Source organism: Microtus ochrogaster, assembly GCF_000317375.1.
Source record: "Microtus ochrogaster isolate Prairie Vole_2 chromosome 14 unlocalized genomic scaffold, MicOch1.0 chr14_random_3, whole genome shotgun sequence".
In the NCBI taxonomy this organism is placed as follows: Eukaryota; Metazoa; Chordata; class Mammalia; order Rodentia; family Cricetidae; genus Microtus; species Microtus ochrogaster.
This window is the reverse complement of record NW_004949098.1, coordinates 11,376,118-11,393,415: the sequence shown is the minus strand read 5'-3', so window position 1 is coordinate 11,393,415 and position 17,298 is coordinate 11,376,118. Positions and strand designations below refer to the sequence as shown.

At 44.4% G+C, this 17,298-nt stretch overlaps 2 protein-coding genes across 2 annotated transcripts in view; one reads left to right on the top strand and one right to left on the bottom strand.

The window, feature by feature from the left end:
- Elmod3 (ELMO domain containing 3) overlaps window positions 1-13,803 on the bottom strand; it is a 109,774-nt gene extending 95,971 nt beyond the window's left edge. The window contains exon 1 of the mRNA XM_026787987.1: window positions 13,703-13,803. The gene's annotated coding sequence lies outside the window, so the exon portion shown is untranslated. The remainder of the gene's footprint in view (window positions 1-13,702) is intronic.
- Window positions 1-17,298, top strand: part of LOC101988855 (coiled-coil domain-containing protein 43-like) — a 57,949-nt gene that overhangs the window by 22,538 nt on the left and 18,113 nt on the right. The window contains exons 2-3 of the mRNA XM_026787971.1: window positions 14,799-14,986; window positions 17,144-17,239. Coding sequence (XP_026643772.1) covers window positions 14,799-14,986; window positions 17,144-17,239 — 284 coding nt within the window. The remainder of the gene's footprint in view (window positions 1-14,798; window positions 14,987-17,143; window positions 17,240-17,298) is intronic.

The window sequence follows — 17,298 nt, the reverse complement described above, 5'->3', positions numbered from 1 at the left end:
GCAAACTAAAATGTTTTTTTTACATTTTTAAAGGGTTAATAAAGACATTCATGATTTGAGACCATATGTGGCCTATAAAACCTAGTAGTTACTAGCATTTGGAGAAAGTCTTCTGACTTGTTTTTGTATCATTAGCTACCTTTGTGCAGAAGAAAAAAAAACATGGTTAAGGAGATAAAGCTGCCTCTTTATCCTACAACCATGACACTGCAAAAATAACCACCTTTTCCTTTTTTAAAATAAACTTATTTAAGTCAGAAAAAAAAGAAAAGAAAAACCAAAACAAACAAATAAAAAAGAAAAGTCTGGTGTGTCAGTTTTTTTCAGGGAATAGTTGAAGAAAGGCAAAGATATTTTAATTCTAGGGATTACAGCATGGCTAATGCAGAGGTGAGCCAGGCATAGTGGTGCAAGCCTTTAATCCCAGCACTTGGGAAGAAGAGGCAGGCAGATATCTGTGAGTTTATGCATGGCTAACCTGGATTCATGTTGTTTCAAGAAATAAAAAAGAAAGAAAGAAAAAGGAAGGAAAGAAAAGGAAAAAAGATATGAAGAAAGGAAGGAAAGAAGAAAGGAAGGAAGAAAGGAAAGAAGGGAGGAAGAAAGGACTACACAAAAAATATAAAGGAACTATTCAGTGGGAGCGAGCAAATTCCCACTGTGACCCTGTAAAGCACACAGGGCACTGCAATGTTATTTCCACCGCACAGGATCCTTCCCAGCAGAAACCGCCCCTGTGCTCACCAACTTGGCCAGTCACAAGACGGTGTGAGGTTTTGTTTAGATGTGGTTATGGTTGTTGTTGAGACAGAATATTCCTCCGTAGTCCAGATCAAACTTAGTGCTGTAATCTCACATATTAGAGAGCAGACACTGTGCCAACCAGAATCACAAAATACAAAATGCTGGGCTTAGAGAATACTAACCTGAAGCCAGACATGGTGGTTCATGTCTGCAAACCCAGCACTCAGGAAGACTGCTGTGAGTCTAGGGTTAGCCTGGGCTATGGTAAGACCATGTCTTAAAAATAGTAATAGTAATGAGAAAAAGTTTTAATAACAAAAAGATTTAAAACAATACTAGATAGGTCATTTCTCAGTCTGCCATCGAATCAACCTTTTTTAAATCATAAGTATTCATGAATTTCAATGACTTTGTGCAAATAGGATCTGGTACTTGGGTATATCTTTTGTCCTCTCCAAAAGACTTTATATGACTTTTATGAAAATTACAATTCATACAATTTAAAAATTGCCAGGCATGATGTCACACATCTTTAATCTCAGTACTTGGGAGGAAGAAGAAGCAGACAGATCTCTGTAAGTTCAAGGCCAACCTGGTCTACTTAGACTCTGTCTCAAAACAAAACAGGAAGGATAGGAACTAGAGGAGACACTGTTACATGACTTTTGTCATGTGATACCCTGCACCAATTTGGGACTCCAACAGCAGGTAGGACACCAGATAGAGCCCCTTTTCTGAACTTCTCTAAACCTTGGACCTTAGATAGGGTCTCATGTAGTCCTGGGTGGTCTTGAACTCACAATCTAGCCAAGAATAACCTCAAACTTCTGACATTTCTACCTCCCTCAAGTTCCCAAGTGCTGGAGATACAGGCATGTGCCATCATGCCTGCTTAAAACCACATTCCACAGAATAGTACCCAGCCTCCAGGTACTATTGGAAAAACTGATTGACAGAACAGACGTGTGGTTTAAATAAAACACTCTTGAAAGGTAATGAAAACTGAGGAGAAAATGGCAGGAAGTGGAGATCACTCACTGCTGCTGCTTACTAGCTTTTTTTGTTTGTTTTTTGGCCAAATTACATTTTTGTAAGCTCATCTTTCTACATGGTGTGACAGCCAAGTTTTCTGGCCATGGTTAGATTCCAGAGCAGACACGTACCCTTCCAGACAGGCTGTCGCTACCCAAACAAAGGCTCAGGAAATGTTGTTCCTTTTCTTTTGAAATTATGTAGATTGCCTGAGAAGAGGTATTAATTCCAAGCTAGTGACAGAGCTGTAGATGTGACTGTAGTACTACTGCCCTGGAAACAGAATGTTAATGAACTCCCACCTTAGTTTACCTTGGGGGATAAAAGGTGACTGGATAATAAACGCAGGTGATCTTCAGGATTTGAATGAAACTTGAGACTTCCTTCTGATATTGCTATGTGAATTGTGTCTCAATTATTCCCGCTCCTCCACACCAGTCCAGAGAGAGAAAAACACTTTATGTTGGGACATCAGGCCCTGACATAGTGGCACCTGTGAAGTTGGATTGACAGCTGTGATGTGGGAGTGTCATATATCAATCTGTTGATTTCATTGGTTAAGCAATAAAGAAACTGCTTGGCCCTCATAGGTTAAAACATAGGTGGGAGGAGTAAACAGAACAGAATGCTGGGAGGAAGAGGAAGTGAGCTCAGACTCGACAGCTCTGCTCTCTGGAGCAGAGACGCCATGCTCCCCTCTCCTGGGCGGACGTGAGAGCTCTGCTCTCTGAGGCAGATGCGATGAACTCCGACCCAGGATGGATGTAGGCTAGAATCTTCCTGGTAAGCGCATCTAGCGGTGCTAAACACCTGATTGGAAATGGGCTAGTCCAGGTGCAAGAGTTAGCCTAGAAGAGGCTAGATAGAAATGGGCCAAGCAGTGTTTAAATAAATACAGTTTGTGTGTTGTTATTTCAGCCATAAGCTAGCCAGGCGGCCGGGGTGCTGGGGACGCAGCCCCGCTCCTCATATTTCAGCACCACTGAACCCAAAAAATGCTGGAGAAGGGACCAGAAGTAAGGAGGAGAACATGAGTAACATATGAGGAAAAATTTCACCATGCATGCATACATGAGTAGTTAGTGCTCAGATAATAAAATGGGACAGTACCAAAAGCAATCTACCGATTCAACACAATGCCCATCAAAATCCCAACAAAATTCTTCAAAGACCTCAAAAGAATGGTACTCAACTTCATTTGGAAAAGCAAAAAACCTAGGATAGCCAAATCAATCCTGTGCAATAAAACTACTTCTGGAGGCATCACAATCCCTGACTTCAAACTCTACTACAGAGCTACAGTACTGAAAACAGCCTGGTATTGGCATAAGAACAGACAGGAGGACCAATGGAACCAAATAGAAGACCAAGATATCAATCCACACATCTTCGAACACCTGATTTTTGACAAAGAAGCAAAAATGCCAAATGGAACAAAGAAAGCATATTTAACAAGTGGTGCTGGCATAACTGGATGTCAACATGTAGAAGAATGAAAATAGACCCATATCTATCACCATGCACAAAACTCAAGTTCAAATGGATCAAAGACCTCAACATAAAGCCAGCCACACTGAACCTTATAGAAGAAAAAGTGGGAAGTACACTTGAATGCATTGGAACAGGAGACCACTTCCTAAATATTACCCCAGCAGCACAGACACTGAGAGAAACGGTTAATGAATAAAAGTTCCTGAAACTGAAAAGTTTCTGTAAAGCAAAGGACATGGTCAACAAGACAAAATGACAGCCTACAGAATGGGAAAAGATCTTCACTAACCCCACATCAGACAGAGGTCTGATCTCCAAAATATACAAAGAACTCAAGAAACTGGACACCAAAAGATCACATAATCCAATAAAAAAAAATTAGTACAGACTTAAACAGAGAACTCTCAATGGAAGAATCTAAAATGGCTGAAAGACACTTAAGGAAATGTTCAACATCCTTAGTCGTCAAAGAAATGCAAATCAAAACAACTCTGAGCTTCCATCTTACACCTTAAGAATGGCCAAAATCAAAAACACTGAAGACAACTTATGCTGAAAAGGTTGTGGAGAAAAGGGAACACTTCTGCATTGCTGGTGGGAATGCAAGCTGGTACAACCCCTTTGGAAGTCACTGTGGTGATTTCTCAGAAAATTAGGAAACAACCTCCCTCAAGACCCAGTAATACCACTTTTGGGTATATATCCAAAAGATGCTCAATCGTGCCACAAGGACATGTGCTCAACTATGTTCATAGCAGCTTTGTTTGTCATAGCCAGAATCTGGAAACAACCTCAATGCCTCTCGATCAAAGAATGGATAAGGGGGCTGGAGAGATGGCTCAGCAGTTAAGAGCATTGCCTGTTCTTCCAAAGGTCCTGAGTTCAATTCCCAGCCACCACATGGTGGCTCACAGCCATCTGTAATGAGGTCTGGTGCCCTCTTCTGGCCTGCAGGCATACGTGTAGGCAGAATATTGTATATATAATAAATAAATAATTTAAAAATAGTGGATAAGAAAAATGTGCTACATTTACACAATGGAGTACTACATAGCAGAAAAAAATGACATCTTGAATTTCTCAGGAAAATGGATGGAGCTAGAAAACATTATTTTGAGTGAGGTAACCCAGACACAGAAAGACAGTTATCACATGTACTCACTCATAAGTGTTTTTTAAATATAAAGCAAAGAAAGATAGCCTACAAACCACAATCCTAGAGAATTTAGACAACAATGAGGACACTAAGAGAGACTTACATAGATAAAATCTACATTGGAAGTAGAAAGTAGAAAAAGACAAGATCTCCTGAATAAATTGGGAACATGGGGATTTGGGGTAGGGTTGAAGGGGGCGGGGAGAGGCTGGGAGAGGAGCAGAGAAAATTTCAGAGAGCCAATGAAGAGCTATCAATGGAATGTCTTACCTCAGGGCTACCTTATGCCAGAAGTTCATAGCTCAGGCTACACAAAGGGTTAGAGATCAGTTTCCACAGGTTTATATTACCCATTATAATGGTATAATGGTATAATGGATGATATGCTGCTTGCTCATAGAGATGAGGATATTTTACTAGAGACATATGGATTATTACAACAAAGCCTAAGTCATGCAGGACTAATTATTGCTCCTGAGAAAGTATAGAGGCACCCACACTTTCAATATTTAGGTCAGATGTTATACCCCAAAGAAATTAAGCCTCAGAAGATAAAATTAGGAAGGATGCTTTAAAAACTCATAATGACTTTCAAAAGTTGTTAGGAAATATACAATGGCTGAGGCCTTATCTAAGTTTTCCTACAGGAAACCTCAAGCCTCTAAGGGAAATCCTTAAAGGAGATAGTGATTCAAATTCCAGCAGGCAGTTTTCAGAAGCTGCCAGACAGATTCTCTCACAGATAGAGCAGGGTATATGGGAACAACAGGTATGTTATACTGATTACAGCCAAATACATGAAATACGTGGCATGCATGTATTTCACCTACAAGACTAGCTCCTACAGCAGTTGTATGGCAAAATGGACCACTTCTGTGGCTGCACCTTCCTGTATCACCAATTAAAGTATTAAATCCTTATTTTGAAGCAATAGCATGCTTAGCACAGAAGAGCAGGACAGAATCTAGGATATATTTTGGCAAGGAACCAGCTGTGATCAATGTTCCTTACACTAAGCAGCAAATTGAATTGTTATTCCAAAATAAGGATTGTTGGGCAATTGCATTTGCTCATTTTCAAGGTCAGATTGATAATCTTTTCCCAGCTGACTGCAGTTTACACAATTGCATTTATTCATTTCCTAAAATGGTGGCAAAAGATCCCATAAAGGATGCTTTGTTTTTCACTGATGGCTCATCTAATGGGAAGGCTGCTTATGTAGTCAATGGCAAAGAACACATGGTACAGACAGAACCAGCTTCAGCTCAAATAGTTGAGCTGCAAGCTGTAGCTTTAATGTTTAAAAATTTTGCAAATGAGGCTTTTAATCTATGGACTGACAGCCAGTATATTTATAATGCTTTTCAAATATTGGAAACAGTCCCTTATATAGGGACTAGCAATAAACAAGTTAAGATATTGTTTCAGCAGATTCATTAGAAACATAGAAAGTTACCATGTTTTGTGGGACATATCAGAGTACATTCAAATCTTCCTGGTCCATTAGCTGAAGGTAATGCTTTAGCTAACTAATTTACAAAAATAATTGCTCTATCTCAGATTGAACTTGCCCAACAGTTGCATGATTTGAACCATCAAAACAGTTTAAGTTTAACAAAGCAATTTAAATTGACCAGGGAAGCTGCTCGTCAAATTGTTAAGCAATGTGAGAGATGCCCACAATATCTACCCATGCCTCATTTGGGGGTAAATCCCAGAGGACTGCTTCTTAATCATATATGGCAGATGGATGTAACTTATGTTACCGAATTTGAAACTTGAGATATGTGCATGTGACAATCGATACATATTCAGGATTCATGATGACCACTGCACAAACTGGGGAAGCCGCCAACATGTAATAACTCATTGCTTGAAATGCTTTTCATGCATGGGAACCCCAAAAGTAATAAAGATGGACAACGGGTCTGGATATGTTAACAGAGCATTTCAAAGATTTTGTACCCAATGGAATATTGTACATAAGACTGGTGTTTCTTATAATCCTCAAGGGCAAGGAATTGTGGAACGTGTGCATAGCTCCTTGAAAACACAACTCCAAAAAATAAAAGCAGGAGAGTTGTATCCTCAGATGCAATATAACGTCTTAAATCTTAAATTTAGTGTAAATGCACTGTTTACACTAAATTTTCTAAATATAGATTCATAAGTGAGCAGCAGCGGACAGATTGTGGCAAATAGTACAAAGACCACCTTTGCTAAAACAAGGTGGAGAGACCCTTGCACTGGAATATGGAGAGGGCCAGACCCCATATTAATTTGGGGTCGAGGGCATGTCTGTGTTTTTTTTCCCAGGATGAAGATAAAGTGAGATGGCTTCCAGAGCAACTGGGTCTAGGCATTCAGCAGAAGAATACCTGACCTGATGACATCATAGCTGATAATGGCCCAACAGGCGAAACAAAATAAGAGGAGACCCAGGAGGAACCTGTGATCTGACTTTCCTAGCCCCCACAGCAAGGAATGCCTGATTAGGGACCTGTTGTTGCTGCTGCCACTCTACTCTTGAGGGTGCCATTCTGCCTCCAGAGATCCCAGACAAAGAGACCCTGCTGAGGTGACTACTATGGCTGCAACTTGCTGCAGTTTGAATCCTATTTACTTGGAACTAAGATGCAGACTGCACATTTGACTGTTTTAGTATCTCATTTTGGTTAAATATTGGCCCTGAGAACTAAGACCTAAGCTTTCTCCTCAGGGAAAAAAAGACTCAAAATAAGAAATGACTGAAGTTAAAAAAAGAGGCAGCCTAAGGATGTAAGAGCTGCTCAGAGACTGAAACTGGTATTTGATAACAGCAATGTCATTGCACTCTTACCAGTATTGACCTGATATTTGTAACTGCAAATAAGATGCTAAGAAAAGTTGGTATTGACCAATGATGCTGAAAATGATGGTACTGACCTAAAGAGATTTGGAAAAGTTGGTATTGACCGACAATGCTGAGACTATGATATTGACTTGTCAACTACTGAGAAAAGTTTAACACACTTGTAAACGTTGGGAGTTAATGCATATGTTAAAGAATTTTAGATTTTGATACAATGTAAAAGATTTGAGAGGTGCTCTAAACTAGCAGAAGAAACATTTTCAACCCAGGAGATTCTCTTCTCCTTTAAATAGGGGACTATAGCCTTTGGGAGAATGATTGTTCCTAAAGCATTATAATTTATCCTGACAAGAAAGTATGGCTCCAGGACATAGTGCCCAAAAGTATCTCTCCTGTGAACTAGATTTCCAACGACTGTTAATTTGGGTAAATAGGAAGGTCTTTACCCGAGCCAGGTGTAATCATCGGCCCTATTGCAGAAGCACAGGTCTTATTATTTTTTTTTTTGGTTTTTTTTTTTCGAGACAGGGTTTTTCTGTGGCTTTGGAGCCTGTCCTGGAACTGGCTCTGTAGACCAGGCTGGTCTCAACTCACAGAGATCCGCCTGCCTCTGCCTCCCGAGTGCTGGGATTAAAGGCATGCGCCACAATCGCCCGGCTCAGGTCTTATTAAAATTAATAAAAGAGAGTGGATTGTGGGCCCATCTTTCTACATGGTATAACAGCCAAGTTCTCTGGCGATGGTTAGAATCCAGACAGACGCGTACCCTTCCAGACAGGCTGTCACTACCCTGACAAAGGCTCAGGATACGCTGCTCCTTTTCTTTGTAATTATATAGAAGAGGTATGAATTCCAAGCTAGTGACAGAGCTGCAGACAGGACTGTAGTCCTGCTCTAGGAAAGATGGGCCTACACAAGACCTTGTCTCAAAAGAACAGAAAACAAAACAAGTGAGGAGTGTGGAACACTGGGAAAGTGGTGGGGCTGGACACAGCCTTCCTACCTTCAACCCTGGTCTCCGAGCTCCTTGATCATTGATAGACCTATCTCTCACCCAGTGACCCCTCACCTACAAGTGATTTGACCACATGTGTGAGCCAGAAGAAAAACCCTGGCGAGAGGGCAAGAAAATCTGCCATTGCAACAGTTATGCAACACAAAGTTCAAGGTTTCATCTAGCTTATCCAGTGGGTGCCTAAAATCTGGAGAGAGATGGACAAACCATGTATGCACTGTTCCTGTCCTCTTGGAGCCAGAAGATGATCCTGACATGATATAGGGACCCACAGGAGTGAGTGTGTGTGTGTGAAAGCCATGAGTGCACCACTATCCTTGTACAATGAGGAGTGCCCAGCAGAGACACATTCCACCTGCAAGACAGACAGACAGACAGACTGGGATCAACTTCCTGCAGCAGTCTCTCACAGGCCATGGTTTAAATTCCTTGTAGAAAGAGCGGTAGGTTGCATTCCTGCTGTCCTGCTCACGGCCACCTGGCTAGCTTGTGCCCCGAAATAACAACACACAAACTGTATTCTTTTAAACACTGCCTGGCCCATTAGCTCTAGCCTCTTACTGGCTAACTCTCACATCTTGATTAACTCATTTCTAATAATGTGTGTAGCACCACGAGGTGGTCTCTTACCGGGAAAGAGTCTAGCCTACTTCCATCTTGGGCTGGAGCTTCATCACGTCTGCCTCACTTCCCTTCTTCCCAAGATTCTGTGCTGTCTACTCCGCCCACCTAAGGGTTGGCCTATCAAATGGGCCAAGGCAGTTTCTTTATTGACCAATGAAATCAACACAAACAGAAGACCCTACCACATCAATTCCTCATCTTTTCCTAGAATAAGAAAGAAATGAACTTTGGAGAAATCTAAAGAAAACCATTTAGACATGGTGGTGCACTTGGGAGGTCGAGGCAGGAGAACAGAAGAGCCTATCTCTACCCTCAGCTCCTACAGAGGGGGTGGTGCTGCAGGCTTTTGCTTGAGACACTGGGTTCACATGATCTGAAGAGAAGCATGTAGCATTGTACATGTAGTACTGTAGGTCTAACACGGTGTAGCACGGATATGACTAGGGTATCCACCATAAGAGAAAGGAAGGGAGGAAAAACCCATAAAAGGATGACTTAATGTTATTTAAGAAATCACTTTGTCAAAGCATGCATGTGTAGGTCAGAGGGCAACCTGTAGGAGTTGGGTCTCTCCTTCCACTATGTCAGTCTGGGGACGGAACTCAGTAGACTTGGCAGCAAGCGCCTTTACAGCTGCGCCGTCTCGCCGGCCCCTAAGTCCTGGAACTTGCATCGGTGAAGTTCATTTAGGCACTTTGCCCAGCCCTTTCACTCAGCAAACCTTTCCCTGATAGCGTTTAAAAAACATAAGAGCTAAGTAGCACTGGAATGCACCCTTAATTACAGCACTTGGTAGGCAGAGGCAGGCAAAGAGTTTGAGGCCAGCCTGGTCTACAGAGTGAGGTCCAAGACAGCCAGGGCTACACAGAAAAACTGTCTCAAAAACAACAGCAAACAGAAGCACAGATTAGGGCCAATCCTTCTACCACGTTAGCCCCAAACATTTAAAAATCATAGATGTGATGGCTAATCTTAGTTGTCAGCTTGACTACATCTAGCATTAACAAATCAAGCTGCTGGACAGACCGTGGGGGATTTTTCTTGGCCATCTGAAGTGGAAGGAAGCACATTAACTCTGGGCCCACACCTGCTTCTGGCAGCCTACCTAAAGGACTCTGCCTGCTGGCCCTCGCTCTCGCCGGCAAGTCTATCCTTTCAGTGGCATTAGAGCCTACTTCCTCAGGATTCTGGTGTGTTCTCAAGACCAGCTGAGATGTCCAGACTCATGGACTAAACAAATGCCGGATTCTTGAACTTTCTGTTAGGACAGGAGGATCACAACCTGTAAGCCACTCGAATACACACACACACACACACACACACACACACACACACACGCACACGCACACGCACATTCACACGCACACGCATGCACGCACACGCACAATCAGTTCTGTCCTCTAGAGAACCCTAATACATATGAATAAATGGCATATGAACTATTCTGAGATAATGTTTCAGTGGTTAGGTTATCAAGATCAAAATATGTGATAATTTTTTTTAGCTAGATGATCAAGGGTTACAATAACATGCAGGCGTGTCTAACCTTTAACCTTACAACAGATACTGCCATCTATCAAATTCACAATCAAGAAACACAGACTCAAGTTATAAAAAAGAAAAAATTTCAAGAAAGATGTTCTAATGCTTTTCAAAAGCTAAGACAGTGAGCCAAAGCCAGTGATTGACAAGGAAGAAAATACTAAATTAATTGATGTAAGTCCAAGCAATACTGATTTCTTAGTGAATTTCAGACACCAACCCCATTCCCCAACACAAGCAAGAGGAACCAAGAATCTTTAAGCCAGGAAACAAAAAAAACACCTACACGTGGAAAGAATCTTCTGGTTTTGAGACAGAATCAAAGGATCCCAGGCTGACCTTGAACTCCTTCTGTAGCTGAGAAAGACCTAGGGTTCCTGATCCTTTTGTCTCTATCTCCCAAGTGTTAGCATCACAGACGTTCCACAATGGTGGCTTAGAATTACCTGACTATGTTTGTCTGTCTGTCCGTCTGTGTGACTGTCTGCGTGTCTGATCCTGGAAATAGAACCTACTGCTGCAGGCATGCTAGGCAATTGCTTTACTGCTAAACTACACCTTCAGCCCATGATCTCCAAGAATGAAGATATATGATCATTTCTCCTAAATATTTCTAAAACTCCACATTGTCTGTCTCATTAACAATACAGCCCCCAAACAGCACCTCCTTCTTGAAGCAGGAGCGCTCACCTGTCCATCTCGTAGTTTGTTCTCAGTCCCAACAGAGCAAGATCTCTCGCTCATGCCTCAAGATCACTGGTTCAGAGGAGCCTGTCCTCAGGCTCTGGAAAGGGTTTGACTCGATGGTCTGAGCTCCAAAGCTCCCAGGAGAGCCGCAGGCCTACGTGCTCTACCTCTGCCTTCCTTCTTGGCAGCCATGCAGGCTACAAGGAAGCAAACAGTCCCTTTGTGCCATCACCAAGGTGCAGGAGGTTTCTGTGAGTCCTGAACGGAGAGCCCTGGGGACTGTGAAGCTTCACTCTGGAAAACAGCGGTGGGGTGGGGCAGGGAAAAGAAGAAAAATCTGGCTCCATCATCCAGTTATGCATCTATTAAAGGAGGAAAAGACTTTTAAAATCTTCACTCAACTGTGATTCTATTCTAAATACACAGGATGCTTAGCCAGATGACTACTGCTTACTGCCCACAGTGCAGGACTGGATGGGACATACAGGGGACTGGAGGGGGTTGGGGATGGACTATGACCGTCTAGTTGGCAGTGGCACTGACCTAATTAGTGGTGTCTGTTTCTGTCCATGATCTCACTGAGACCTAGCTGGCTTATGGGGTTGAGGCTGACTGGTGGTTACACTTTACTGAAGAGCTCTGGCTCTGGTCAGGTGCTAGACCCAGGAGGAGCTCTGGGGCTTACGAATCTAGGACTGTTCTCCAGAGAGACAGAAAAACTCAAAATACCAGATGATATCGTAACCTTGCTAAGCCAAAATGATCGTGTGTGTGTGTGTGTGTGTGTGTGTGTGTGTGTGTGTGTGTGTGGTTGTGGTGCCAGTGTCTTCAAGCAAGCCAAGTAAATGTTCTACCACTAACTACATCTCCAGCTCAACTTATATGTGTCCACAAAAGCATGCATGCCTCTGTGTGTGCAGTATGCATGTCTGTGTTTGAGAGGGTGAGTAGGAGAACTGCAGCTGCTGTTACAAGCCAGGGTCTGCTCAGCTTAGTTGTTAGAGATGGGATCTCTTATTTGCCTGGAATCCAACAAGCAGGCTAGGCTGGCCAGCCAGTGAGCTTTAGAGATCTGTCTGTCTCCACAGTCCTAACGCTGGGATTACACGTATGTGCCACAACACAACCACACTCAATTTTTAGAAATTATTATTTGTATTCATGCAGGTGTGTCTGTCTATCATGTATGTAAAGATGTCCATTGAGTATTGGATCAGCTGGAGATGGAGCTACAGATGCCTGTCAGCTGCCATGCAGGTGCTGAGAGCTCAATCCTGGTCCTCTGCAAGGGCAACAAATGTTCTTAGCTTATGAGCATCTCTCTCTCCTCTCCTCTTCTCCTCTCTCTCTCTCTCTCTCTCTCTCTCTCTCTCTCTCTCTCTCTCTCTCTGACGTAGGGATGTGGATATACAAACAGGATGTGGAGATGCAGTTCAGTCTGGCCTCAGACTTGCTATGTAGCTGAGGCTTGCTTCTGCTTCTCAAGGCTGGGACAATGCTGTGGAAAGCTGAGAACTCTCGCCCTGCTCTATGCCTTTCAACTCATGTCGTCCAGGACTAGGGCAGGACAAAGATCACAGTCACGAGGGACTAGACATCATGGACGCCTGTCACACCAGATGATTGTGTCAAACTGTGACAGTCTTCTCGTGGACAAGAGTTCCCAGGACCTTAGTGGCAGGGATTGATGTGTGTGGCTCAACAGAAAAAAACGAGACCTGGGACATAGATCAGAAGAAAAGCAATTGCTCATCATGTGTGAGATCCTGGGTTCAATTCCCAACAATGAAAAAAAATATGTAGATCAGAGATCACCTTCAATATCGTAGTGTATGCCCCTGGAGGCAGAGTCAGGAGAATAACTCTGAGTATGAGGACCACCTCATCTCCATAGAGCTCCAGACCAGCTGAAGATACATAGCAAGTATCTTCTTTTCTCAGTAAAAAACAAAATAAGGGCAGGTGAAATGGCTTAGTGGGTAGAGGTGCTTGCCAGCAAGTCTGATGACCTGAGTTCAATCCCCAGAGGGACCCACATAGTAGAAGGAGAAACAAGTTGTCTTCTGACTCCACACAGGCACCATGGCACAGGTCCACTCCCCCCCCCCCAACTAAATAAAATCTTAAAAAGCAAAACGAGAAGAGGAGTCAGGTGGAAAACGCGGGGTTGTACCATAGCGGCAGGACACTGGATTCTACCCTTAATACCAAGGGAAGAAAAACGTGGCTGGAGGGTTCTCACACAACCGACAGTCATACCTCACAGGCTCGGAGGACTAAGGCGGGAGACAGGCATCTCCACAGTCAGCTCTCGACTGGAGGAATCTGATCTACCTTCCTCAGAGTCTGGCTGCCAGTAACAAACTGGGATCATTGACAGCTTTTGGGCTGTGATCTAGGAAGGATGTGGTAGTCCCTGACCTGCAGCATCCCCTGAAACTAGCTTTCTCAACCTGGAACCTCAGCAGCCACCTCTTTTCCTCTCCTCCCTTCTTAGCACAGGATCACACACACACACACACACACACACACACACACACACACACACACACCAGCTAACCTGGCAGGGGCACAGGGAGGTTTGCTGGGCAGGCTCAGGAAGGTTTTCCTCTCACTGTGTGGGAAGCAAACCAAGCATCACAGAGGCACGCCCTGCTTTCAGTGGTCCACTGGAGCGCTGCTGGGGCCAGTGAAAGGGACAAAACCCTCAGTTATGAAGTCCCCCCCCCCATGGCTGCTGTTTGAGGAAATGGGCTTCCTATAAAAACAGTCTCAAATCAAGTACTTATCTCGGACCTACTTTTCTCAAAGGGCAACGTTAAGAGGGTAGGATAGCTACACTGTCCTTTGGAGCTAACTTAAAGAGGTCATTTAGAAGCTGGTTTATCCTTAAATGCAAATGGACACAGGGACATGATGATCCCTGATGGTCTTTCTTAAGTCTTGTTCCTAGGTGGCTCTGTACTTAAAGGCCCCTTTCAGAGTAGTTGTGATTAGGGGATCCAGCTAGGGGCAACTTCAGGGACCAGTTTTCAGCAGTGAGTTACAGACCAGGAGAGCACTTGCCCAGTTTCTCAACTGGGCTCTCAACTCATCAAGTAACCCAGACCGGTGGAGGCTGTGTGGGGACAAAAACTTTCTCACTGCTTGTAAGGGAAAGAGGAGGAAAGCAATGAATTGCCTCCGAGGTTTCAGCGAATCCATTGCAGAACTGGCACCAAAACCCAGGTCTTCTCTGCCTCCCAACGCGATCGCCCTCAGACCTGCAACTTTCAGCCTTGTGTGGCCCCACGGTGAACATTTCCATCCCACATTGTCCCCCTAACCCCAATCTCCGTCCTCCCACCCCTGGCTTACCTAACGCGTACCCAACGTTCCAGTAAGGGTCCCACAGCCCCTGCGGAGCCTTATCGTGCAGTCCTTCAGCAGCGCCTGTCCCCTGCTAGAACTACATTTCCCAGGAGGAAATGCAAATCCCACACCGCACACGTCGTAGAAAGAGCCAGGAAGACAAGCTTCATCAGCTTTGCGCATTGGTCAAAGTTCTTCAATCATGCTTTGCTAGTTGTTCCTTTAAAGACAAACTATTGGGGCGGAGCTTCAGCCATAAAAGTAGAGCTCAGACGGAAAGGACTCTTTCTTCCCTGCCCTGGCAGCAATATGTGGCTCACTGTGCTGCTGCTGGCAGTGCTGCTGCTGGCCTTGATGCTGCTGGAGGGTCTCCGCAGGATTTACCTTGGTCTCTTTGGCGGAAACTCCCCGAACCCCTTCTCCGAGGACGTCAAGCGGCCACCTGAACCCCTGGTGACCGACAAGGAGGCCAGGAAGAAGGTTCTCAAACAAGGTCAGCAGGAGGGACTGTGGGTTTCAGGACTGCTCTCAGGTTGTCTCATGCAGGGCACGGACCTGTCTGCCCATTAGAAAAGAGCTGGGAACACTCACTTGCACACGGAACCTCAACGTCTTAATATTCTTTGCTGCTGAAGTTTTGGGTGTGGGCACTATCCTTGGCACGACAAGATATTGGCATAACTTAGTCCCAGCACTTCCAGTTGGAATCTTTTCAGATAACAGCTGACACAGAGTAAGAGACCTTTCACCTACTTGGTTCTAGAGACAACCTTTTCCTATGCTACTGTGCAAACTCGCGTTATGGGAAGCAGCACAGAAAATTTTCCCAACAAGTGGTTTGACAGGCAGAGTGTAGTCCCAGTTCATAGGATTGAAGTCCGATTATAAATTTGGAAGTTTCACCACTGCTTTGGGATAAGAACACTACTCCCCATCAACTCGACATCTGGGAAACATGACTAGAGTTGCTTGCTCCCAAGGTTTTTGGTCTCACTTTTGGCTTGGAGCTGGCTTCAAACTCACCATGAAGCCCAGGCTCATACTCGGAGCAGCCCTTCTGCTTTTGCCTACAGGATGATGGGATTTGAGGCAGTTACGAGCATGCCCGGTCTTCGAGATTCTAAAGAAGTGTTGCAGCCGGGCATAGTGGTGCAAACTCGCAATTCCAGCCTGAACTAAACAGTAAGACCCTGTCAAAACAAACACCAAATAACCAAAACACAGAAAAATCTAAAACCTTCAAAAAACAAACAAGGATCTCGTGTTTGACCTCCAGGGGACTCTTGCTTGTAAACTTTAGCCTAGGCTACCTCAATCCACTACTTACTGGGGACTGACCATGTATTCCTAATCCTTGAGTGTCTACTTCCTAAGGTGTACAAATCCAGGTATTTTATTTTTGTTATTATTTGTAGATTAGGAGAGGGGCAAAGATCTCATATTTGTAGCCTAGGCTATCTTAGAACTTGCTATATGGGCCAACTGTACCTTAAATTCACACTGATTCTACTGCCATAAGAAAGAGATTACAGATGGTGGGATTACAGATGTGAGTAACCAGGGCCTGAGCAGCAATTTTTTTTGAGTCAGTGTCTCTCTCTGTAGTCCTGGCTATACTGGAACTTTCTATATAAACCAGGCTGGCACTGAACTCACTGACAGTCTTCATCCTCTACCTCCTGAGTGACAGAACTGAAGCTGTGCGCCCCTGCATCTGCCCTGGGCAGGGATTTTTAATGAACAGATGTCTGGACCTAGTGGCACATTCCTGTAACCCCATGTAGGGAGGAAAGGCAGGTGGATCTCTACACAGGGAGTTCAGGCCCTATAGGGCTGCACAGTGAAGCCCTGTCTCCAGAAAACCCACATCAATGAATCCCAGAAAGGAAAGAACGAAAGGGGAAATGAAGGAAGAGAGCAGGAGAAACAACAAACTCAGGTCTTGTGTTGGAAGAGCTTTCTAGGTTGGTTCTGTCAGGTGACTTCCACACCAGTGGTCTGTGTGAGATTGGTGCTGTGACTCTCAGAGTAACAGCTCTGAGCAGCCCTGCCTGCCCCAGCTCCATTGGCATTCACAGACCTGCCTCTTCCAAAGAAGCCCAGTTCCCAGAGCCCCCAGCACAGGCTCCTCCCTCCCCGTGTTCTTTTCTTTCCGTGTTCGCATTCACAGAAACGTCTGCACTTAGATAACAATGCCTGTGCTCTTGCCCTCTTTCTGGTAGTCAGCTGCTTCCTACTTTCTCTGAAAAATATGAAACTCCCAGATACGTAGTAGAGATTAAGACCGATCTCATCACTGTTGAACCTTCCTGGTCCTGAGTACTCCCTGGTAAAATGTTTCGAGCCATATTAATCAAGAGTTCTCTGCTAAAGTGCCCTAGACAGGGGTCTGTCTCCTTTTCTGTCCTGTTTTGAGACTGGGTCTAATGAGCCCAGGCTGTCTTGCAGGTCGTCTGTGTAACTGAGGATGACCTTGAACTCCTAACCCACCTTCCAAGTGCTGCAATCCCAGTAGTGCACCAGCATGTCAGGGTTGCCTTAGAGGGTTCTCACATAGTGTAAGCTAGAGAGGTCCCCTCTGGCTTCTCTGACTTCTCTGCCTCCCTGCTCTTGTCTGAGAAGCACACCCTGTCTCTCCTCCCTTCTCCAGGATTCTCAGCCAGCCGAGTACCAGAGAAGCTGGATGCCGTGGTGATTGGCAGTGGCATTGGGGGGCTGGCCTCAGCTGCGATTCTGGCTAAAGCTGGCAAAAGAGTCCTTGTCCTGGAACAGCATACCAAGGCAGGGGGCTGCTGTCATACCTTC